This window comes from Chiloscyllium plagiosum, unplaced genomic scaffold (genome assembly GCF_037043375.1).
Source record: "Chiloscyllium plagiosum isolate Xiang-an unplaced genomic scaffold, Cpla_swu_hap1 HiC_scaffold_34, whole genome shotgun sequence".
Lineage (NCBI taxonomy): Eukaryota > Metazoa > Chordata > Chondrichthyes > Orectolobiformes > Hemiscylliidae > Chiloscyllium > Chiloscyllium plagiosum.
Window position 1 is genome coordinate 16,870,719 of NW_028270172.1, and position 26,547 is coordinate 16,897,265.

Genomic DNA, 26,547 nt, shown 5'->3' on the forward strand with positions numbered 1-26,547 from the left:
TTTCCCATGCACAAAGCCATGTTGACTATCCCTAATCAGTCCTTGCCTTTCCAAATACAAATAAATCCTGTCACTCAGGATTCCCTCCAACAACTTGCCCATCACCGATGTCAGGCTCACCAGTCTATAGTTCCCTGGCTTGTCCTTATCACCTTTCTTAAACAGTAATACCACGTTAACCAACCTCCAATCTTCCGACACCTCACCTGTGACTATCGGCGATACAAATATCTCAGCAAGAGGCCCAGCAATCACTTCTCTAGCTTTCCACAGAGTTATAGGGTACATCTGATCAGGTCCTGGGGATTTATCCACTTTTATGCATTTTAAGACATCCATCACCTCCTCCTCTGTAATATGGACAGTTTTCACGATGTAGCCATCTTTTCCCCCACATTCTGTATCTTGCATGTCCTTCTCCACAGTAAACACTGATGCAAAATACTCGTTTAGTATCTCCCTCATCTCCTGCAGTTCCACACATAGGCTGCCTTGCTGAACTTTGATGGGCCATATTCTTTCCCTAGTTACCTTTTGTCTTTAATGCATTTATAGAATCCCTTTGGATTCTCCTTAACCTTGTTTGCCAACGCCATCTCATGTCCTCTTTCTGCCCTCCTGATTTCTCTCTTAAGTATACTCCTACTGCCTTCTAAGGATTCACTCGAACTCTGCTGTCTATACCTGGCATAAGCTTCCTTCTTTTTCTTAACCAAAACCTCAATTTCTTTAGTCATCCAGCATTCCTTACACCTACCAGCCTTGCCTTTCATCCTAACATACTGTCTCTGGACTCTCGTTATCTCATTTGTGAAGGCTTTCCATTTTCCAACTGCATTGGAGTTTAGAGGAATGAGACAGCATCTTGTAGAAACATTACAAAATATTGGTGGACTTGATTGGGTAGAAGTGGAGAGATTGTTTCCCCTTGTGAGAAAGTCTAGCATCAGACGGTGTAATCTCAGAGCAAAGGATCACACATTGTAAGGCACAGATGATGATCTTTTCTCTCAAAGTGTAATGAATTTATGAATTCTTTACCACAGAGGGCTATGGAAGCTAGTTCATAAAGTATGCTCCAACTGAAATAGACAGATATCTAATCATTAGTGGAATCAAGAGTTATGGGGATGGGGGGATCTAAGATGGCGGCGATCTGAGAAGATCACACTGCAGAGCTTCGCATCGCAGCAGGAGCAGGACGGTCCTTTAACCCACCCAACCCAGGTCATCCAGATTTCTTGGGGCGTTGGAAAGATTGTGGAGCCCCAAGAAACATTTAAAAATTGACTTACCTGTATTTTCAGCTGTCCAGAAATGCCTAAAAAGGGAGGAGGAGCATCTGAGGCCAGGTCTGCAGCTCAGCCTGCAGCAGCCTCAGAGCCGATTACTCTCCAGGACCTGGTGAGCCAGCTCTCGAAATCTCACGAGATGTTGGGGAAACAGATTGATGAGAAGCTGGCTCCAGTCTCTCTCATGCTGCAGAAGCATGAGCAGCAACTGGGAGACCTGGAGAAGAGGACGAATGAGGTGGAGCACAGGGTCATAGTGGTGGAAGCTGATGCCAGTTCATTCAAGGAAGAGATCCAAGCCCTGAAGACGCAGGTTCGTAATTTGCGTGACCAAATGGATAATCTTGAAAACAGGGGCAGGAGAAAAAACATTCGGATCATCGGTCTGCCTGAGGGTAAGGAAGGTGAGCAGCCTGCGGAATTTGTTGAAGATTGGCTTCCGAAATTCCTTGACTTGGAGACTGGCATGAGAGGATTGAAGATAGAGAGGGTTCACCGGGTCGCAGCACGGAGGTCGGGTCTGGGTCAACGCCCTTGTCCTTTCCTGGTGCGGTTCCAACATTATCGGGATAAGGAGACAGTCATGGAGGCTTCCAGACTCCAGGGGAAGGATCCAAAGGCCCTAATTTATGAGGGGTCTAAGATCATGTTTTTTCAGGACTTTTCAGCAGCAGTGATCCAGAAACGAAAATCGTATGATGGTGTCAAGAGAAGATTGAAGGAGCTTGGGATTCAGTACTCCCTGAGATATCCGGCAGTGCTTCGGATCACCTTAGATGGATCCATGCATCTCTGTGACACATCGGAGAAGGCAAGAGACTTTGTGGACAAACTAACCTAATTTAAACAATTGTAGTATGTATAAATATCGTTGCTTGGGTATGCGTTTATCATTCTGTAAAAGAAATGGAGGAAATCCGGTTGGAGCTTTGTTTTCCCCCTTTTTTTTCCTCTATTGATAATAATTTGGTTCAAACTATGTCTGGCGGTGGTTAAGATGTACATTTTAAATTTCTAAGTTAGGACATACCAAAGGATGGGTAGGGTATTTATTACCCTTTTTTTTTATAAAAGAATGTTTTTTTATTCATATTGATATTCTATGGGGTGTTTATTCTTTTTAGCTTGTGCTTGTGATGCGGCTCTAGCTGGGAGAAGTGAAGGTGGTTAAGATGGTTAGATGCATATTTATGGGCAGTTCGGGATGAGTAGTTGCCCCCTCCGGGCAAGGGGTGAGTTTCTCTACTCAGCACTATTGGCATTTTATATGTTGGTTTGTTTTCTGGCTTTTGTTGTTTTTTATTTTTAATAATTTTGTATGTTTGTTAAATGTAGTGGTTTTAGTTTATGTAGTTTTTATATTTGGTGGTTTTGTGGTTCGGGTTCCTCCTCTCTGGAACTTAAATGTAATTGCAGAAGATTATGGCTAAAGATTTGATTAAATGGTGGGCCTGGAATATCAAGGGAAGTCACTCACCAATTAAGAGGAAGAAGGTACTCTTAAGTCTTAGAAAGGAGAAGGTGGATATTGCCTTGTTACAGGAGACACATTTGGATGACAAGGAGCATCTGAAATTACAGCAGATTGGCTTTGACAGAGTTTATTTTTCATCATTTAATACCAGAAGTAGGGGAGTGGCTATTTTGGTAAGGAAAAATCTCTCATTTAAATTGTTGGAATGTGTTAAAGACACATACGGGAGGTTTGTAATTCTTAAAGCCTTGATAAATGGGGAAGAATATGGCATTTTAAATGTTTATTGTCCCCCAGCTCATCCTCTTAAATTCTTGGTAGATGCTTTTTCTAAACTGATAAGTCTCAAGTCTCAGCACATCATTATAGGGGGAGATTTTAACTGCCTCATGGACCCCACAGTACACAGGTTGCCTCAAGGTCCCTCGATACCCTCTGCACAAACTAAACAGTTATTGGGTTTGAGTGGGGAATTAGGATTGGTGGACGTCTGGAGGTGTCTCCACCCTACAGGTAGGGATTTCACGTTTTTCTCCAATCCGCACAGATGTCACACGAAGATTGATTTTTTTCTGACCCCTGGATCTGGTGGCATCCTGTACGATTGGTAATATTGCCATCTCTGATCATGCTCCAGTGTACCTCATGGTTAAAATTAAGGATGTTACAGTGGATTCAAGGTACTGGCGAATGGACCCGTTTATTCTCATGGACAGCAAGTTTGTGGAGTATTTCTCTAGGGAATTTTGGGCATTCCTTGACATCAACATAGGCTCGGTTGATAGCTCATCTGTTCTCTGGAAAACTGCCAAAGCTTATGCCAGAGGGTTAGTTATTTCATATTCCACAAGTAGGAAGCGGCAGAAAGGTGAGCAGCAACGTCTCCTTGAAGCACGGTTGAAGGCAGCCGAGAAGGCCTATTTTGACAGACCCTAATTGGTCAAACTACAGAGGATTACGGCACTGCGGTCTGCACTAAATTCCGTGCTCACGCAGATGGCAAAGAAGGAGCTGGCTTTTGCAAAGCAAAGGTTTTACGAGCATGGTGACAAGCCAGGCAAATACTTAGCATACTTTGCCAGAAAGAGAAGTGCCCCACAAACCATTACAGCGATTAGGGAAGGGTCTGGGAACCTAACATGTGATTCTAAAAAGATTAATGTGGCATTCCAGAGATTCTACTCTAAGTTATATCAGTCTGAGAATTGTGAGGAGGGGCAGGCCAAAATGGAATCCTTTTTTAGAGATCTGAAGCTCCCGCGTGTAACTCCCGAACAACAGTCCTTTCTTAATGCCCCATTATCAGAGCAAGAAATGCAGGAAGCTGTGAGGCAGCTTCAAAGTGGAAAGGCGCCCGGTCCTGATAGACCTCCCAGTGAATTCTATAAGGAATTTATAATTATACTGTCAGGCCCGATGCTGAATATGTTTAAGGATTCATACAGTCATGTTTGTCTCCCACCATCTCTGAGAGAGGCTAATATTTCACTTATCCTTAAAAAAGGGAAGGATCTGGAAGACTGTGCTTCATACAGGCCCGTCTCGCTCTTAAATGTGGACTTTAAGATCCTCTCTAAGGCTCTTGCGTTAAGGCTGGAGACTGTGCTACCTTCTATTATTAAAGAGGATCAGACGGGCTTCATAAAAGGTCGCAGATCCTCCAATAACGTTAGGAGGCTGCTTAACGTAATTCAAGCATGCCAACAGCAATCAATACAGGGATTGGTGATATCTTTAGATGCAGAGAAGGCATTTGACCGAGTTGAGTGGCCGTACCTTTTCTATACTCTAGACCGGTTTGGTCTGGGTGAAGTTTTCATAAGATGGGTAAAGGTTCTCTACAGTGTACCTATCACTACGGCTATTACCAACAGGGTACGATCAAGCAATTTTAATATTTCTAGGGGCAGCCGGCACCTTTCACCATTACTTTTTACGTTGGTGATTGAACCGTTGGCAGAGGCCATTCGTGGGGATCTCAATATATCAGTTCCAGAATTGGGGTCAAAATTACATAAGATCTCGCTGTATGCAGATGATGTTCTAATTTCCTTGACAAATCCAGCAGTCTCAGTGCCTTGCCTGATACGATGCATTCACGCGTCTGGCACTTTTTCAGGGTATATGATTAATTTTGCTAAATCAGAGGCTATGCCTATGGGTGGTCTTACGAAAGAGTTGGCTCTTGAGATTGACTATAGATTCCCATTTAGGTGGTCACAGGGGGGTTTTGTGTATTTGGGCATATTCATACTCCAGTTCTGGATTGGCTGTTCAAAGCCAATTTTACTCAATTATTTGAAAAAATTAAACAAGATCTCCAAAGATGGGAGGCACTTCCAGTCTCATGGTTGGGTCGGAAAGCGCTTATTAAGATGAATATTCTCCCTCGTTTGCTATACCCTATACGGATGCTCCCCCTGATTTTCAATAAACAAACACTCAGGAGACTGAACGGTTGGTTCAGCTCCTTTATCTGGCACCATAAACGGCCCCTCATTAAATTAGCCAAACTGCAGTTGCCTCACAGATTGGGGGGAGTAGACCTTCCGGACATCAAAAATGACCAATTAAGCTCGCTTTTGACATACGTAAGTGATTGGGTTTGTGGGGACCCTCTTTCAATATGGCTAGATATCGAAGTCTCCCAGGCAAGGTGCCCCCTTACCAGTTTGCTGTTTTTGGACAAGGTGAGGACAGTTAGGGAATATTGCCGTAACCCAATAGTCATCAATACTGTTAAAGCATGGAGGGCAATTCGGCAGAGGGAAGGTAATATTGGCAAAACATCTTTGTTTACATCTTTAGTGGGTATGCCGAGTTTTCAACCAGGTATGATAGATTCAGGATTTAAACGTTGGGCAGCTAGGGGTATATTTTACATGGGTGATTTATTTGAGGGAGATGTAATGATGTCCTTCGATCAGTTAGTACAGAAGTACAAGTTACCCAATAGAGACCTCTTTCGTTTTTTTCAAGTTAGGGATTTTATTCAAAAAAGGACCACACTTTTGACTGATCCCTACAAATCTGACATAGAAAGAGGGGTACTAAGGGCTAAGAGTACACTCTCTGTCAGTACTCTATATCACCAATTAGGGGGTGCTACCTCAGATAAGTTTGATCGACTCTGCAAGATGTGGGAAAGAGAGCTGGGTGTTGAAGTTTCTTCAGAGGCATGGGAGGATATTTGGGAGAATGCAAGGAAGATATCAATTTGCAATAGGACCCATGCTTTACAGTTGAAGATTCTCCACAGGGTTCACTTAGCCCCAGACTGTTTGTCAAAATTTAAACCAAGGGTATCTTCAGCATGCCCCAAGTGCAAGGTCTGTACGGGTACTCTTACCCACTGTCTTTGGTCTTGTGACAGGCTTCAAACATATTGGAGCGCTGTGGTGGGTGCAATGGAGAGGATTTTAGGTGTAGGGGTGGAGAAGGACCCTATTTCGCTCCTTTTGGGCCTACCCATTGTATTTCCTGCAGAGTCGCATAAGGCAAAACATTTCAATATTCTTACATTCTGTGCAAGGAAGAATATCTTGCTAGGTTGGACATCAGAAAACCCCCCAGGCCTGTCGGGTTGGCGGAAGATTGTTATGGAGCATATTCCCCTGGATTTTCTCACAAATATGGTACACCACAAAACTGAGAATTTTTACAAGACATGGCAACCCTTTTTGAAATACCTGGACACAGATTTATCTGCCACACTAACAAGGGCTTCTATATAGCTGTAACGATTGTGTTTCATGAGTCCAATATCCAGGGAGGAGGAACTGTGAATGTATGAGTGTTTTGTTTGGCTGGGCTGAGTTATTATTATTTATTTGTTTGTTGTTAGGTATTTATTTAGTTAGTTAAATAGCTAGTTTAGTTTTTTTTTTAAATTTATACTTCTCTATATATGTATATACATTCGTATAGGAGGGTGGGTTGGGGAATTTTTTTTATTATTTGGGTTTAGTTTTGTACTATTTTTGTACTGTTTTGAATTGCATTGTTTTGTATTTGTTGTGATATTTAAAAATCTATGTTTTCTTAATAAAAATATATTATAAAAAGAAAGAGTTATGGAGATGAGGCAGGAAAGTGGAGCCGAGAGTTATCGGATCTGCTATGATCTAATTGAATGGCAGTGTTCACCCAATGGGCCAAATGGCCGACTTCTGCAGTTATAGCTTAGGGTCTTATATTATGATATGGTCGTATATGATTTGTATATTTTTAATCTCATTTTCTTTAAATGTTGCCACTTTGAACTAGTGGCATTGGTCTATGTTTATGAAGGGGTTTAATGGTTAACTTATCGATACTTCTGGAGTCAAAGTATCTTGAATCCAGTATGAGGCAGTTCGTTTCTGAAACGTCAATCGGTATTTATTTGCACTGGGCGACTTTAATGAGTGAATAGTATAATTATTGAAGAGCATTAGCTTGCTTTCGGTTAGTAGGATCAGGATTTTTGTTTTGCTTCAGCGAAATACCCAGAACTTGAAAAGCTTTTGGTCTCAGGCTACATAAGTCCTGATTGAATTGGATGTAAGAAACAGCTTTTCGTAGAGAAAGGAATTAGTTTAGTAAAGTTAGCAAAGATGTTAACACAGTGCAAGAGTTTTAGTTTGAAAGTTCCAGTCCAGAAGTATTTGGTTAGAAGCTTGAAGAGATTATTCAAGGTAGAGAAAATCTCAACTCAATTTTGTGAATACTCAAAGAAGAGGCTATCAGATTCTCAAGACAGAATTGAAAGCAACAGTTAAATCAAACATCTAGATGTGATAGAGAGGGAAATTCTCTTTGGTATTGTACAGGGATGCTGCTTGGGATAGATAGAATATTATATTTTTATTTCAGTTTTTTTCAATTTGTGTTACAGAATGGTTTCTTCTATTTTCTTTTCTTTGAGTAATTTATGTCTCATTGCTAAAATCAGATTTGCAGCATTTCGTGAAAGACCAACTTGTTCAATAAAAAATGCAACCAAGTCAGATTTTAGTTTCTGATCTGACTTGTTGAGTAATAATATCAGCGGGGATCATAACAATATATACAACAGAGAATTGATTTCTTGTTAAGACAGATGTCTTAATGTTTATTTGCTATGCTTACATGGCAACAAGAAACATATTTACACATATTCAGGTTTATGCACTTACTGTTGAGTATGCACATGACTGGCTGACTGAAGACACATCACCGACTCCATGATATAGCGATGCTGCGGGTACCTTTATACCAGAATGTCACATGTTGTAACATTATTGTTTTAAAGGTGCAAGACTGTCTGGTCTGCAATTTGTGGCAATGTTCAACATTCCTCCACTTGACTTTTAAAGAATGGGAGCCCTTACTTGAGAGATATACAAGGATGCATAGAGATACCTTGCTTCTATATATCATATAATACCTAGGTGGATGTATGTGTATATTTATGCAGTTATCACAACTTGATAGTGTAGCTTCACTCTGAGGTATGCTATGTGTCATCATGGATGTGTGTATGTCCTAGATGTGTGATCCTGCACCCACACCTCCCTCCTCACCTCTATCCAAGACCCTAAAGGGAAGCTTCCACATCCATCAAAGTTTCACCTGCGCATCCACCAATGTCATTTATTGTATCTGTTGCTCCCGATGCGGTCTCCTTTACATTGGGGAGACTGGACACCTTCTCGCAGAGCGCTTTAGGGAATATCTCTGGGACACCCGCACCAATCAACCCCACCGCCCAATGGCCCAACATTTCAACTCCCCCTCCTACTCTGCCGAGGACATGCAGGTCCTTGGCCTCCGTCACTACTGCTCCCTCACCACCCAATGCCTGGAGGAAGAACGCCTCATCTTCCGCCTCGGAACACTTCAACACCAGGGCATCAATGTGGACTTCACCAGTTTCCTCATTCCCCTCCCCCCCCACCTTACCCTAGTTCCAACCTTCTAGCTCAGCACCGCCCCCATGACCTGTCCTACCTGCCAATCTCCCTTCCCACCTATCTTCTCCACCCTCCTCTCTCACCTTCATCCTCACCTCCATCCACCTATTGTACTCTTGGCTACCTTCTCCCCAGCCCCACCCCCCTCCCATTTATCTCTCCACCCTAGAGGCTCCCTGCCTTCATTCCTGATGAAGGGCTTTTGCTTGAAACATCAATTTTCCTGCTCCTCGGATTCTGCCTGACCTGCTGTGCTTTTCCAGCACCAGTCTAATCTAGACTCTGATCTCCAGCATCTGCAGTCCTCACTTTTGCCTCGATGTGTGGTTATCTGCCATGATATCTTCAGCATTCAAGTCATCATCCTGTGTGATGTGTGTTTGGTGCAGTTCAGATATCTTGTCTATTTCTTTTCAGGACTTGACCATTACTTATTTCAATGTCATATGACCTAGGCTGACTACAATGACTCATATCTTTCCATGAACCAATGCATTCACATGAAAATCTTGAACTCTTAAGCAATGATCTGGCTAAGTTCAGGATAAGTATGTCATTGACCATTTTTCAGGCTAGGTTGATTAGCCACAATAAATGTAGGGTTAGGGTCTGGGTGGGATGTCATTTTAAGGGTTGGTACAGACTCAGTAGCATGAATAGGCTTTTTCCATAATGAGGGAGTCTATGATATGGCGAGTTCATTCAATTTCTCGTCAGTGGTAACCCCCAGCATGTTGATAGTGGTGCATTCAATGATTTTAGCACCATTGAATATCAAGGGGCAATTGTTAGATTCTTTCTTACTTGAGCTGGTTAATGCTTGGCATTTGCATGGTGGGAATGTTACTTGCCACTTTTCAGCCCATGCCCGGACATTGACCAGATCTGGTTGCAGTTAGACATGGACTGAGAAGTCACAAAAGGTGCTGAAATTGTGCAATGATCAGTGGACATCCCCACTTCTGACCTTCTGATGGAGGGAAGGTCATTGATGAATAGCTGAAGCTGGTTGAGCTGAGTGAGACAGATGTCTTGAAGATGTTTTTTACAACTCTTAACTGTTTACAATATTAGTCTGGTTCTGTGTTTGCTGATGTTACCATTCATTATATACCCATAACTGACTGAATGAATGAAGACTTCCATATCGACCCCATGACCAAGAGTGACTGAGGGCAAGGTAAATATCATGTGGTGAGATGCAATGTCATGTCACTGTCCTAAAGATACAGGCCTGTTTGGTCTGGAACTTATACAGGTTATATAATCTGGAATAATACAGCAGAAGAGGTGGATCTTTTCCAGGTCTCCTTTGGTTATGTATGAAGGGATGCACAAAACATGTACACACACACATATACCATTTTACACTTACTGCTTTTGCCATATACTGTACTCCTCTCTATTTCCCCAAGGCACTTCTAAAACCTTTTGGTCACCTGACCTAATATATCTTAATGTGATTCAGTGCTTGAATGGGATGTTAAAGGCGCCACACAGATGTAGGTCGAGTGCAAACCAGAAAACTACGTTTCTGTTTTCGAATTGGATGTGCTCGATCCGTTAATTATTTTGAATAATTCTGCAAGGGTTTGAGGACAATTGAAAAGAGGTTTCTGGGAAACCAGTGCATTTTAATGGGACTGTGGTTTGTCGACTAGTTGATTTGTACACGATTTTTTTTTGTCCTCATGTTTCTAAATGTGGTGAAATGGCTTTATGGATGCACCATTGACTTAAATCTCCAGTTTGGGGCTAGTTACAGATTGTCTTTGTTCGGTGTTAGTTGGCGGCAGTAATTTGGATTTCGGGCTGATGGCGCTGTTGTAAATGTGAATGTCAATTTCTGACAGTTCTGTGGCCAAAAACGAACACTCACTGCATCTGGGAAAGCTCAGCCGGAGGGCCGCCCAGAAACCAATGAATGTGGAACAATTAATTTTGGTTCGTGCGTGTATCGGTTAGATAAGTGCATGTTTGCAGCAAATGTTAATGTAATATTCAATGTCTTCATTAAATGCAGAGGCCATTGTGTACTGTTGGCGATGAATGAAACAAGACACACTGGAAGTGCATTGCAAGAGTGGGGGGGGGGGGGAGACAAATATAAAACAGCCCCCTGAGGGGCTTAAATCTTTGTCTACGCTGCCCGTTGATTGCTTTCATTTCGATCCATTCTGCTCTTCTGAACACCGTCTCGTTATTCTCATCATGAAGTCAGCCATTTATAATAAGCTTTGCTAGTGCGTTTATTTTGGTAACAGTATTGACAAATCCTAAAGATTGAAACACACCCACGAGTTGAGGAGATGATGGTATTGTTGCTGGCCTATTAACACGAGACCCAAAAAAATGTTATAGGGAAAATAAAAACTGAAAGAACTGCGGGTGCTGTAAATCAGAAACAAAAACAGAAAATGCTGGAAAAGCTCAGCAGGTCTGGCAGCAACCGTGGAGAGAAATCAGAGTTAATGTTTCAGGTCACAGAGTCGTAGGGATGTACAGCTCGGAAACAGACCCTTCAGTCCAACTTGTCCATGCCAACCAGATATCCTAAATTAATCTAGTCCCATTTGCCAGCACTTGGCCCATATCCCTATAAACCCTTCCTATTCATATTCAGATGCCTTTTAAATGTTGCAATTGTACCAGCCTCCACCACTTCCTCTGGCAGCTCATTCCATACATGTACCACCCTCTGCGTGAAAAAGTTGCCCCTTAGGTCCTTTTCAAATTTTTCCCCTCTCACCCTAAACCTATGCCGTCCAGTTCTGGACTCCCCCACCCCAAGGAAAAGACCTTGTCTATTTACGCTTCTATTCTGAGGAAGGGTCACTTGACCTGAAACATTAACTCTGATTTCTCTCCACAGAACCTGCGAGAGCTGCTGAGCTTTTCCAGCAATTTCTGTTGTTAGTGTTTAGGGGATCCAGGTTTGAATCCCTATCGTGGCAGTTAGCGAAATTTAAATTCAATAAAAACAAATCCAGAACTGAGAGTCTAGTGATGACCATGAAAGTGTCCATTGTTGGGGAAAACCCCATCTAGTTCACTAATGCCCCTTAGGGAAGGCGATCGGGCCTACATGTGACTCCAGACCCACAGCAATGTGGTTGACTCTATCAGAGATAGACAATAAATGTTGCCTTTGCCAGTGACACCCACATCCTATGAATGAATAAATAAAATTCAAAAGGATTCATGTCTGATGGATGGTTTGTAAATTTATGTCAATGCTATGACTGTGGGTTTTATTTTGAACAATAGCTCCTGAGCTCAATATTCACAGAGTCATAGAGATGTACAGCATCGAAGCATGTTGGGTAATTCTACATATTGAGTGTCGGGACAGAAATATCACCAATAGGCTCCTCCAAAAAGTAGGCATCATGACATCCATCGCCTGCATTGCTGCGTTAGTCACATTATCCAGATATCACATACCAGGTTTCCAAAGTTGGTCTTCAGCTTATTTTTTTTTGTAGTACTTCCTTAAAGGATGAGTTGAAGGGCCTCCTCTGTACTGTATGATTCTCAGTCAGGGCAGGCACACTATATGGAATAAACTGCCAAAGGAAGTGGTAGAGGCGAATACAGTTACAACATTTAAAAGACATTTGATAGATCCAGAAATAGGAAAGGTTTAGAGGGATAGAGGCCAAATACAGGTAAATGGTACTAGTTCAGTTTAGGAAACCTGGTCAGCATGGATAAATTGGGCCGAAGAGTCTGTTTCCGTGCTGTATGACTTTATGAGTCTATAACCAGAGGAGGACAGGAAGAGAGCTTCATGGACATGATGACAGCCAACATGAAAAAAAGCATTATTGACACCAACTCCTGTGAGATACTGGCCTGGACTTAATTCAGATTGCAGCCTAGGGGACATACCCCAGCCTCTGAGACCCAACCATGACAAAATGTGCATCTGAATCATTAAATTAAATCTTCAGCTTGTCAAAAAATGGTAAAAGGAAATATGCTTGCCTTATTGGTCAGTGCATTGAATATTGGAGTTAGGAGGTCATTTTGGGACATTGGTTCGGCCACCTTTGGAATACTGCACTCAGTTCTGGTCTTCCTGCTATAGGAAGGATGTTGTGAAACTTGAAAGGGTTCAGAAAAGATTTACAAGGATGTTGCCAAGGTTGGTGCATTTGAGCTATAGGGAGAGGCTGAATAGGCTGGGGCTGTTTTCCCTGGAGCACTGGAGGCTGAGGGGTGACCTTATAGAGGTTTATAAAATCATGAGGGGCATGGATAGGATAAACAGACAAGGTATTTTCCCTGGGGTGGGAAAGTCCAGAACTAGAGGGCATAGGTTTAGGGTGAGAGGAGAAAAATTTAAAAGGGACCTAAGGGGCAATTTTTTTCTTGCAGAGGGTGGTGTGTGTGGAATGAGCTGCCAGAGGAAGTGGTGGAGACTGGTATAATTATAACATTTAAAAGGCATCTGGATGGATATATGTATAGGAAGGGTTTGGAGGGATATGGACCAAATGCTGGTAAATGGGACTAGATTAGGTTAGGATATCTGGTTGACATGGATGAGTTGGACTGAAGAGTCTGTTTCCGTTCTGCATATCTCTATGACTGTATGAGTACAGGCCCAATCTTGTCAACCTCTCCTCATAAGAATATTCCTCCACAATTGGGATCAGCTAAGTGAACCTTTTCTTCAAGGCAATTACATTCTTCCTGAAATAGAGAGACCAAAACGGTTCACAGCATTCCAGATTTGGTCCGACTGGTATCCTGTATATGTTTAGTAAGCCATCCATATTTTATGCTTCTTTCCTTTTGAAGTAAGGGCTGACATTCTATTTGCCTTCCCTATTACCCACTGAACTTGGACGATAGCTTTTTGTGTTTTATATCTGAGGACTCCCACTTCTGCACTGCGGTTTTTCAGTGTTTCCCCATTTAAATAATACTCAGCTCTTCTACTCTTCCTGCCAAAGTGCGTAGCCTCACATTTTCTCATATTATATTGCATCTACCAAGTTTTTGCTTACTTTCTAAATCTGTGTATATCCCGCTGTAGATTATTTGTGTCATTCTCACCACTTGCCTTCTTACGTATTTTTGTGTTTCCAAAAACTTACAATAGTATATTCACTTTTGTCACTCATTCATATTCATTGCAAATAATTGTGGACCCAGCACTGAAGCCCAAGGCATTTCAGTGGTTACAGGTTGCTATCCTGAAAATATCCCCTTTACCACAACTTTCTGAATCCTATTAGTTAGCCAATCCTTTATCCATACCGATAAACTCCTGCCAACACCATCTGCTCTTATCTTACTAAATATCCTGATGTGCAATACTTTTATTAAAAATCCAAATATATTACATTGACCTACCTTAACTATGATTGCTCTCTCACGTTTTATATATTTAAAGTTCTTATGGCCTGTTTTATGCTCCTTGCTAGTTTGCATTCATAGTTTTTTTTCTACATTTCTTTTGGTCATCTTTGTTGGCTTTGAAAACTTTCCCAAACTTCTGATTTATCACTAATCTTTTCCATATTGTATGTTTTGTTTTTCTTTCTATTAGATACCAACTTCCCTGGTTAATCATGGTCAGTTCATCCCTTTTCTAGAACCCTTCTTAGAGTCATAGAGATGTTCGGCATGGGAACAAACCTTTCGGTCCAACTCATCCATGCCAACTAGATATCCTAAGCTAATCTAGTTCCATTTGCCAGCACTTGGCCAATATCTCTCTAAATCCTTCCTATTAATATAGCTTCTATCCATGCTAATATATTACCCATAACACCATCCTCCTTTATTTTATGCAGCAGTCGTTTGTGTGGCACCTTGTTGAATGCCTTCTGGAAATCCAGATACACCACATCCACCAATTCCTCATTGTCTATTGTCCTCAAAGAATTTCAGTCAATCAGTTAAACATGATCTGCTTTTCATGAACCCATGCTGCATCTGTCTGATGGGACAATTTCTTTCCAGATGTCTCACTATTTCTTCCTTGATTACAGATTGAAGCATTTACCACACTACAAATGTTGCGTAAACGTGCCTATAGTCATCCACCTTTTGTCTAACTCCTTTTTTAAACAATGGTGTCACATTTGCTGGTTTTCAATCTGGCAGAACCATCCCAGAGTCCAGCGAATTTTGGTAAATTACCGTGAATGCATTTGTTATTTCCGCCGCCAAAGAGTGAACGGAGACAGGTTCAATTGAGGCATTCAAAAGGGAACTGGGTTGTTGTCTGAAAAGGGGGAAAATGCAGGAGGACATGGCCACGTGAGTTGATTCTTCATTGCCGTGTTATGCTGGCCTCACCCCGCTCAATGGGCAAAAAGCTCCAATGGCTGATGAACATCAGCTCAAACTGGTGCCTCGAGCAGATGTTCGCTGCAGTCAGGATTGTTCGGCAAGTGCTGCCCTAATGCAGAATCAAAACCGGCAGAGAGCACAATGAAAGCAAAATGTGGTGGATGCTCGGGGAGGAGGGGTGGTGGAGAGTTGTGTTTCTGTGGGGGGAATGAGCCTGAGAAAGCTGCTTCCTTCTCCCTGAGAGGGACTAAGGGGGACAGACTGACAACTCAGGCCATTGTCAGTGGGGAAGGTGGACACCTTCTTCCTCACTGGGAATATCTTTACTGTGAGCAATGAATGATTTACTTAAATGTTTGGCATCAACTGTCTTTTCTAGTAGACTCCTTTCCCAGTCCACTCCAACCAACTCTGCCCTCATTCTTGTGCAATATATGGACTGCATTATTGAAAACTACAAATGCATTACCTTCCATACATCACAATTAGAATTGGGTAAAAATAGTCATGGACGGGTTGGACCGAAGGGTCTGTTTCCATGCTGTACATCTCTATGACTCTATATATACAAATTGCCTTTGGACGAAATTGTATAGTATTTGACATAATTCCAAAGAGAAACAGTTAACAATTTGAGTCCAGGGTGACTATTGTTTCGGGAGATAAAAATATGATGGGTTTAAGCTGTTGAAAAGTGGGATAGGGCACCTGGAGCAAAACGAGAAGCTCAGAAAAAGACTGGAGAGTGAGAGATTTGATCTCTATTCTCCTTCGTCCTCTAACCTTTCGCTGACCTTCCTTTTTGTTCCAAATGCCCTCATTCCCCACCGCCCCCCCCTTTTTAACAGCATAAAGCTCAACACTTTTCAACCTTTCTTTTCAGTTCCAAAGAAGAATCAGATTGAATCAAAATGTCAACCTGTTTCTTGCTCCACAGATGTTGCCAGAGCTATTGAGTTCCTCCAGCACTTTCTGTTTTTATTTCAGATCACCAAATCTACAGCGTTTAGTTTATATTAAAAGTAATTTGTGTTCTTGCTCAGTGGAAGCACATCACCTCTGGGTTCCGCGTTCAAGTCTCACTCCAAAGATCTGAACACAAAAATCTAGAAATATAGCCATGGTTCTGTTAGTAGCACTTTCACTGCTGAATTACAAGGTTCAGGGTTCAAATCCAACACCAAGACTTCAGGGCAAAATCAATGACAACACACCAGTGCATTACTGAGGAGGTGTTGCACTGTTGTAGCTTGTGGCTGAGATGTTAGATTGAGCGCCCCCAACCTCCAGACAGGTAAGTATAAAAAATCCCATGTGACTATTTCATAGGGTCATAGAGTCATACAGCATGGAAACAGATCCTTTGGTCCAACCTGTCCATGCTGACCATAATCCCAAACTAGTCCCACCCGCCTGTGATTGGACCATATTCATGTACTTACGTAAATGTTTTTTAAATGTCCTAACTGTAACTCCATCCACCACTTTCTCTGGAAGTTCATTCTACACATGAACCACTCTCTGTGTAAACAAATTGCCCTTCATGTCTTATTAAAATCTTTATCCTCTCACCTTAAAAATATGTCTCTTATCTTGAAATCCCCCACCCTGGGAAAAAGACACCTGCCATACACTTTATTTATACCACTCATGACTTTATAAAACTCCATAAGGTCACCTCTCAAAGAAGAGTAGGCAAATTAATCCCTGATATTCTGGTCAATCTTCATCCCTCAATCCTCATGGCAAAAACTGGATTATCTGGTTTTATTTCATGACTGTTTGCTGTGCACAAGTTGGGTTTCTACATTAAAATGGTCACCACATTTCATTGGCTGTATAGTATTTTGAGATCTCCAGAGGTTGTTAGAAGTGCAATGTAAATGGAAGTCTTTATTACTTATTAATTATAGTCATGAAATTGATTTCCTTAGATCAGATGATACTTAAGAAAAATGTAATAGAAATATTGAAAATTACTAAAAAGAAGTACACTTTCCACTGGTGGAATGTCTGAAACCTGACAGGACAGAAAATGGCAGAAGAACCAGAGAGACGCTGGTAGGAATCTTGCTGATGCAGTGCATTACTGTCAGCTGGAACTCACTACAGGCCATTCTGTTATAGAAGCAAAGAGGTTCTTCTGCAGCCGTACAGGGCCCTGATGAGACCACACCTGGAGTACTGTGTGCAGTTCTGGTCTCCAAATTTGAGGAAAGACATTCTGGCTATTGAGGGAGTGCAGCGTAGGTTCACGAGGTCAATTCCTGGAATGGGGGGACTACCTTACGCTGAAAGACTGGAGCGACTGGGCTTGTATACCCTTGAGTTTAGAAGACTGAGAGGGGATCTGATTGAGACATATAAGACTATTAAAAGATTGGACACTCTGGAGGCAGGAAACATGTTTCCGCTAATGGGTTTGTACCGAACCAGAGGACACAACTTAAAAATACGGGGTAGACCATTTAGGACAGAGATGAGGAGAAACTTCTTCACCCAGAGAGTGGTGGCTGTGTGGAATGCTCTGCCCCAGAGGGCAGTGGAGGCTCAGTCTCTGGATTCATTTAAGAAAGAGTTGGATAGAGCTCTCAAGGATAGTGGAACCAAGGGTTATGGAGATAAGGCAGGAACAGGATATTGATTAAGGATGTTCAGCCATGATCATATTGAATGGGGGTGCAGGCTCGAAGGGCAGAATGGCCTACTCCTGCACCTATTGTCTATTGTCTATTGTAACACATGCTTAATTAACATGAATTCACTATAACACTATTGAAGAACAGGGGGCGCTGCTTCTAAAGTGTGAACGTTTAAAGCATATACAGAGGAAACTCAATTATCTGGCATTCAATTATCTGAATATTGGATTATCCGGCAAGATTGCAAGGTCCTGATGCTTAGCTAAATTATGTTATCCGACATTCGCTTATCTAGAATTCCGTTAATTGACCGAAATACTCCTCACCCATGTCCTTCAGATAATTGAGGTTCCCCTATATTGGTTATAACGGGATTCCGGCCCCATTAGTTTTGATGGTGCTGCTATTATGCGATTTTCGTATAACACAGGATTGCACAGGAACAGAACTACTGCGTTATAGCAGAACTGACTGTATCTAAAAAGATGGTGGAAGCATATCTTCTGTGGTGCAGTGGTAATGTCCCTACCCCTAGACTGGGAAGCCTAGGTTCAAGTCCCACCTGCTCCAGAGGTGTATAATAATTACTTTAAATAGGCAGAAGTACATGCAATAGCAGAAAGATATATTGCCAAAAGAAAGCATGGGGAAGTAGGATTCAATAGCAAACTATTTTAGAAGGCTAAGGAAGACAGCTGAGGTAATGGGCACAAGTGAACAAACTTCCAAAACACCGCTGATGGAATTTGAATTCAATTAAAATGGAACATAAAGCTAGTCTTAGTAACATTATCATTAATCATTGTAAAAATCCATCTCGTTCACTAGTGTCCTTCAGAAAACGAAATCTGCTGTCCTTGCCTGGTCTGGCCTAGATTCACTACAATGTGGTTGAGTCTTAACTGTCCTCTGCAATGGCGTAGCAACCCACTCGGTTCCAGGGGAATTAGGGATGGACAATAATTTCTGATCTTGTCAAGCGCTATGAAACATTAATAACTGTGAGGTGTTGCATTTTGGTAAGGCACATCAGGGCAGGACTTACACACTTAATGATAGAATCCTTTGGAGTGTTGCCAAACAAAGAGACCGGGGTGTGCAAGTTCAAAGTTCCTTGAAGGTGGAGTCCCAGGTGGACAGGATGGTAATGAAGTTGTTTGGAATGCTTGCCTTTATTGGTCAGTGCATTGAGTAAAGAAGTTGGGATGTCATATTGCAGCTGTACAGGATATTGGTTAGGCCACTTTTGGAATACTGCATTCAATTCTGGTCTCTCTGCTTTAGGAAAGATGTTGTTAAACTTGAGAGGGAGCAGAAAAGATTTACAAGGATGTTGCCAGGGTTGGAGGGTTTGAGTTAGATGGAGAGGCTGAATAGGCTGGGGCTATTTTCCCTGGAGCATCGGAGGCTGAGGGGTGACCTTATAGATAGGATAGGATTATGGATAGGATAAATAGTCAACATCTTTTCCCCAGGTAGGGGAGTCTAAAATTAGAGGGCGTAGGTTTAAAGTGAGAGGGGAAAGATTTAAAATGGACCCAAGGGGCAACATTTTCTTGTAGAGGGTGATGCATGTATGGAATGAGCTGCCAAAGGAAGTGGTGGAGACTGGTACAATTACAACATTTAAAAGGCATCCGAATGGGTATATGAATAGGAAGGGTTTAGAGGGATATGGGCCAAATGCTGGCAAAAGCGACTAGATTAGGTTAAGATATCTGGTCGACATGGATGAGTTGGATTGAAAGTCTGTTTCCGTGCTGTACATCTCTATGACTCTTTGACTCTTCAAGCCCCATACTTGGGTGAGTCTGCAGATCAAGCATTAAATTTATCAGCCATCTCAGAACCCACTGAACCACAGAGAAAGTAAGACTTCCTTAAATCTGAGGGAGTTTGCTTAAGATGGAGAGGAAGATTTGAAAGAGCTGGCACAGACACGGTGGGCTGAATGGCCTGGTTCTGTGTTCTCATTCTGTAACATCACAACTGCTGGCAGAGCTGGCGACTGGAGTGAAGAATCTGGGTGCTCTGGTTGGTTTGGCGAGGGGGCTCCGCGTTAGCATGAGGTTTGTGGCAGTGCCCTGTCACATGGCGAGGTGAGACTCCGCCTTCAGCCCTGGTTCCTCCAATCCCGCTTTCCTGGGGATTTTGGGGAGGGTAAGGAATTGTAGCCTCTTTGTTGCTGACAGGAGAACGGGGTCGAGGGAAGGTCTGGAAGCGGCTGAACACGAGGCAGTGTCAAAATGCGTGAGATTGTGCACATTCAGGCTGGACAATGTGGAAACCAGATCGGGGCCAAGGTAGTCACTTCAATCAAGAAAGACCAATCTAGATTTATTTTTTAAAAAGCATATATTTAGATCCGTTTATCAATTGTATACCACTGCAGTATAAATGCTGGGGAGTCTGATGGAAATGACTGCTGAGATGGCAAAACTGTCTTCCGATAGGAAATAAATAAGGTTAATCGTATTGTGAAATTTAATATAGTCTTGGGCAGTGGCAGGGAGAAAAAGAAGATCCGATCCCTTTATTACAAATGAACGCTGGCTTAATGGGGGAAATGCAAAGTGTTTCCTTGCGAACTGCCAGTCGCTGCAGTAATGTTATTGCACAGACCCGCTCCTGGCAATTGCAAAAATTCCAAATTTGTTGAAAAGGGAACCTCCTATATTCGTAGCATGGGGCGTGTGCAATGGAGACAGACCTTCCTTGTGATTTGAATTGTAAGGAAGATTGTTCCTGCCTTGAGAGGGAGGTGGGGGAAATGCAGAATAGCTGCCTGAGGTTTTGATTTTGGATTAGTGGCGCTGGAAGAGCACAGCAGAGAGAGAGAGTTTGCTCAGTGGCTCCATGCAGTCCATGTGCTAACGCTGCTTTGATGCTGTGGCTGTCCGTTCCTGGCCTCAACCCCCCCGCCCCCCCAACACCACCCCCAGCACTAACCATTGCTTTTTGTCTTTCAAGTTTTGGGAGGTGATTAGCGACGAACATGGCATCGACCCCACTGGCACCTACCAGGGAGATGGCGGCTTGCAACTGGAGAGAATAAATGTCTACTACAATGAAGCGGCAGGTACCTAAAACAGCAGCCCTGTATCTGCCACCTCTTGCCCTTTTCATTTTCAATCAGTGTTGTTTTGGTTGTGGGGGAAGGGAGGGATGGCGGTTAGACTCCTTTCTGTCCGGCTCTGAGCCTCCCCTCCAGCTCCCATTCATTATTCACAACCTCCTCTTGAGTTCGGTGCCCGACAAATCAATGCATTTCCCCCCCATCGTGTGTTTTCTGCAAAGTGTGGGCGTCTGTGCCTCTCTCAGCGCGCTTAAGGCTTAAAGCCCTGCATCTGTGATTTTCATTGTGACAATCATCTCATTGGGTGTCAAGCCCCCTCCCAAAATCATGAGGATTTGCCCCATAAAGGCACACTGCTTATTATTGCTAAGCTTTCAGCACAGTGGTTACTGGGAGCAGTGATTGATTTAAAGAACAGATTTTTCAAACTTAAACTGAAATGGAGCTAAGGTATCCCAGTGGGATTGTCAGATTTCTGCCCATCTGTTATCTGGTGGAGATGTTCTAGTTTTATACTAATGAGGTTTACAGCCTTTTTTGGGAGGGGGTGGGGTGAGTGGCTGTGTTGTTTTGAGCAGGTGCAGCAGGCCATGAGAATGTATCCTCTGCACAGAAAATGCTAGAGAACCCACTGCAGTAAAAAAGTACAAAATAAATTTCAAAATTGGAAATCCAGGAAGTGCAGTAACATCCACATCATCTGATCGTGACCTTGACTGCCAATGTATCTGCACATCACCTTGTGCAAACATATCTGGTCATGGTGTTACACCTTAGACATGAAAATGTGGGTGCACCATCAGTATTTTCATGTGTAACAAATCATATCAGTTAATCCATCTATACTGTAGAATGCTCCCAAGATCTTGCTGCAGAGCCACATTCAACATTGTAGACCTGCGCAGCTCCACCGTGTCACATACTTGGAGCTAGTTTCACATTTTTTGTTGTGGTTCTGTTCGCCGAGCTGGGAATTTGTGTTGCAGACGTTTTATCCCCTGTCTAGGTGACATCCTCAGTGCTTGGGAGCCTCCTGTGAAGCACTTCTGTGATGTTTCCTCCGGCATTTATAGTGATTTGTACCTGCCGCTTCCGGTTGTCAGTTCCAGCTGTCCGCTGTAGTGGCCGGTATATTGGGTCTAGGTCGATATGCTTATTGATTGAATCTGTGGATGAGTGCCATGCCTCTCGGAATTCCCTGGCTGTTCTCTGTCCCGATACCCAGCATGAGCAAAATGACGAAGGACCCGATACCCAGCATGAGCAAAACCAATGTAGTGTACAAAATCCCATGCAAGGACTGCACAAAACACTACATAGGACAAACAGGAAGACAGCTAACGGTCCGCATCCATGAACACCAACTAGCCACGAAACGACATGACCAGCTATCCTTAGTAGCCACACATTCAGATGACAAGCAACATGAGTTTGACTGGGACAACACTACTATTATAGGACAAGCCAAACAGAGAACAGCCAGGGAATTCCTAGAGGCATGGCACTCATCCACAGATTCTATCAATAAGCACATCGACCTGGACCCAATATACCGGCCACTGCAGCGGACAGCTGGAACTGACAACCGGAAGTGGCAGGTACAAATCACTATAAATGCCGGAGGAAACATCACAGAAGCGCTTCACAGGAGGCTCCCAAGCACTGAGGATGTCACCTAGACAGGGGACAAAACGTCTGCAACACAAATTCCCAGCTCGGCGAACAGAACCACAACAACGAGCACCCGAGCTACAAATCTTCTCCCAAACTAGTTTCACATTTGTTAATAGTTTTTCAAAAACATTTCTTGTTGACACATTGGACTTCAAGTGGCAACCTCCAACTTGACCCACCATTAATGTATGAACCTTGGTAGTGGGTCTTGACATTCTGAAGGAACATTTCCCTTTCCTGGGCACTACAGACAATGGGAGCATGTTCTCTCTGACCTGTGTAAGCAACCAATCATTGGGTGGGGGAAAGGAATGATGACTTGATTTCATATCATGCAGTGAGACTTAAGAAAAGAAGCTGCAATTTTAAAAAAAAGGAAAATAAATCACCCAAAGCAAAGGTTTTCTGACTGGCACATGCACATTATTGGAAAGAGAAGAGGGAGAGATGAACATCTATTATCTTTTGGAACTAGCCTGTTTGATGTAACTGCCTAAAAATGCTTTTTCTCAACAATGAAATGAACTGCCTGTATATTGAATAACCGCTGCACCATTATTGTAGAATGCTAACAATATTTTTATGCAGAAAACCTCTGCATTTTCTTTTTGCAAAGAAAAAGAAAGAAAGACTTGCGTCTATACAGCGCTTTCACGCCATCAGAACATCCGAAAGCGCTGTACAACCAATGAAGTAATGCTGATGGTTTGCGGGGGAAAAGCGAAGTAAAATGTTCCGGGACTGCCTGTACCCGGTAAATGAGATGATAATTCCAGTATTCTCCGGATATTATAAATGTTATTTCAATATTATTTGATTTCACTGTTCTGTAATAATGATGCTATTACCTTTACTACAATTTTATTCAAGTCTATGAGACATTGGGGAAATCTTTTCACTGTGTAAGTATTTACCTCCATCTAGAACCCACGCTGTATTAATGTAAAAGCAGAATATGCAGATGCTGAATATCTGAAATAAAAGGTGGAGAATGATGGAGAAACTCAGCAAATTTCACAGCATCAGTGGCGAGAAAAACAGAATTAATGTTTCAGTCCAATACCAGTCTGCTTCTGAAGAAGAATCATCTTGGACTCAGAACATCAACTCAGTTCCTCTCTCCATAGATGCTGTCAGACCTACTGAGTTCTCCAGCCTTTTCTGTTTTTTTAATTACCCGTGCTGTGTTGTCTTGGTAACACACCGGTGATAACTTGCTGTGGGAACAGGAGTGGGCCATTCAGTGTTCCGCCATTCAATGAGATCATAGCTGATCTGTGGCCTAACTCCACAAACCTGCCTTTAGCCCATCTCTTTGCTCAACAAAATATATATCTATCTCAGATTCAAAATTAACATCTGATGCTGCACCCTCTGCCACTTGTGAAAGAGAGTTCCAAATGGGAATCCAAAACTAGTAAGCTGTTTCTGTCTGTATATCTCTGTGACTCTGTGACTTCAAACAGATCACCCACTAACTTGCTAATTCTAGAGAAAACTGGCTTAATTTGTATGAAATTTGTATGAAATTTTCTCATAACTGAACCACCAATTCTTGAAAACCTACGTTGCTCATTTAAGGTGAGAGAAGATAGACACAAGAGGCAACTTTCTTACACAGAGACTGGTTTGTGTGTGTAATGCACTTCCAGAGAAAGTGGTGGGTGCAGGTACACTTACAACATTTAAAAGACATTTGGATAAGATAATTAATCTTATTTTGGAGGGATATGGGCCAGGTACAGGCAGGTGGGGCTGGTTTAGTTTGGGATTATGGATGGACAAAGGGTCTGTTTCCATGCTGTATGATTTTGTGTGTAGAAGTGCCCAACCAGTGGAAATAGGTTATCTTTATCCAACCTGTCATTTCCTGTCTTATCTGATCTGAGTCATGCTCAGCCTAACCTCTTGTTCCACAAAACTCAGAACTTAACTCTTCCCCTACCTGCTCATATTTGATACACATTCTCAGTACAGTTAGGTCATTTAAAAGGTATCTGGATGGGTATATGAATAGGAAGTGTTTAGAGAGATATGGGCCAAATGCTGGCATGTGGGACTAGGTTAAGTTAGGATATCTGGTCAGCATGGACAAGTTGGACCAAAGGGTCTGTTTCTGTCTGTATATCTCTGTGACTTCAAACAGATCACCCACTAACTTGCTAATTCTAGAGAAAACTGGCTTAATTTGTATGAAATTTCATACCAATTAAGCCAGTTTTCTGAAATTTGTATGAAATTTTCTCATAACTTAACCACCAATTCTTGTAAACCTACGTAGGTACCATTCTTGTAAACCTACGTTGCACTCCCTCCCAGGCCATTGTATCCTTCCTAAGGTGTGGTGCCCAGATCTACACACAGTACTCCACGTGGGCACTAATCAGGGTTTTGTACAACTGCAGCATAACTTTTGGGTCCTTATTCTCTAAACCTCAAAATGTAAAGTCCTGAGCTGCTCAGTTCTACCATGCAAACACCATATATTTCAGCTCATAAGTCAATTTTTGAAGTCTTGGAAAATGCACTGCACCCCCATCCTCCTACAGAAACAACTGTGGGGCATTGATTGATAAGCCCAGTATAAAAATTAACCATGTGTGTGGGTGTAGGTGCTCACTATTTGAAAGCGTCATGAGCATCGCATTTCAAAACACAGCCTTTTTTTATAACTGCATAAACAGTTGTGCCCAGTTATAAGGAACCTGTAAGTAAAGCATGCATTTGTGGGGTGAAAAATTGAGGCTGATTACTAATGTGCATTTAGCATTATTGGAGTGGGGGAGGTTTGACTTCTATGCAAAACATGACTTTAAAAGTTGAAAAAAACTGGGTCGTTTTATATACTAGGTCAACTTAGATGTCACAAGTTATGGTGTTTTTTAAAAAAAAAAGCTATTACATAAGCTGCAAATTTATATTAGGTCAAATAAGCCATGAGCAAAGTGGGCTGGACTGAAAGTTTAAGAAGGCTTGTCCATGAAGAGAGGTTTCAGCAGAGGCTTCTCCTTTGTGTTGTCACCCATTCTGGCACCTGATTTTGGAAAAATAACTAAAACAGATCTTAATTTATGCTGAGGTCTTACAAAAATACCATGCCCTCCTTAGCTTTGTGAGACTGACAACAGTTAAGGATGAACCTGATTTCATTCTGAACGCTGCTCATTTTCATCCAGGAACATACACACTCTTTTTGCTTTGTAATCTGGTTTTAATTGTGGACATGAATATTAATGACTATCATGAGCCATGGTGAGAGATGGCAGTGTGGGTGGATTCTAATACTTGCTGTGACAAGGTAAGGATACTGGTGTTTTGAATGGAATTGTTGAGGTGAATTGTCCAGTGAACTAGCAATAACTTCAATCTACTGGTGAGAAACTGTGGTGAAAATACTTGAGGATGTGAGAGCTGAATTTTAAGTTGATGGGTGGGGCGGGGGGATGGTTTTCCAAGTATCGTTGAGGTGTGTTTAGAGATGGGATGGTGTATTTAAAGGGTTGGGAATTCCAGATGAAGTAAGATATTCCTAAGTAACTGCACATAGGTTATTAGGTTATTTAAGCAACAGTTTAGATAGAATTAATTAACAAAACAAAAAAGGAAAAGCATATAACTCATGACAGGTGAGAACTGGTTTACTGACTCCTGAGGATGTACAGATGGATGGTGCAGTGTGTTTTAATCTCTGCACCTAGTAATGTTCTGCTGAGCAGCTTGTATTGCTTACATAAATAGTTAAGCCCAGCAATGAAGTGTTAAGAAATTCTTCCTTTCTCCATCCTCCCCTGCCTAACAAGGACTAACCCCTGCCTCTGAACACCCCATGGTATGCTTTATTCCAATGTTTACCCTGTGCCAATCATGTGTGGGCACCCTACCAACCAATGAGTATAAGACGGATACTCAAAATGTCAGCGTGTTCCTCCATCACCTCAACCCGCTCCCCCACATCACTTTGGGATGACATTGAACTTTTAGCTTAACTTGCATTGCAAGCCAAGTATTGGCCTTTACCAGACTTTTGTACTGGTAGGACAGTGTCTTGTAGCCTTTTATCAAGTTAGGAATGACAACATGAAAACCTCAATCAGGAAACCTTGACATATCTGTTTGTCCAGAGAGAGAAAGAAAACCATTTCCCTCC

General features: G+C 42.3%; 1 protein-coding gene across 2 annotated transcripts in view; it reads left to right on the forward strand.

The window, feature by feature from the left end:
* The first annotated feature begins 19,811 nt into the window (after window positions 1–19,811).
* LOC122564498 (tubulin beta-2A chain) overlaps window positions 19,812–26,547 on the forward strand; it is a 28,437-nt gene continuing 21,701 nt past the window's right edge. Inside the window, exons 1-2 of one of the 2 annotated variants that reach the window (XM_043719470.2) lie at window positions 19,812–19,953; window positions 20,621–20,729. In XM_043719470.2, the coding sequence (XP_043575405.1) occupies window positions 19,897–19,953; window positions 20,621–20,729 (166 nt within the window). In that variant the 5' untranslated portion in view covers window positions 19,812–19,896. Of the gene's footprint in view, window positions 19,954–20,620; window positions 20,730–23,039; window positions 23,155–26,547 lie in introns of those variants that run through there. The other variant, XM_043719471.2, reaches the window with a different exon arrangement.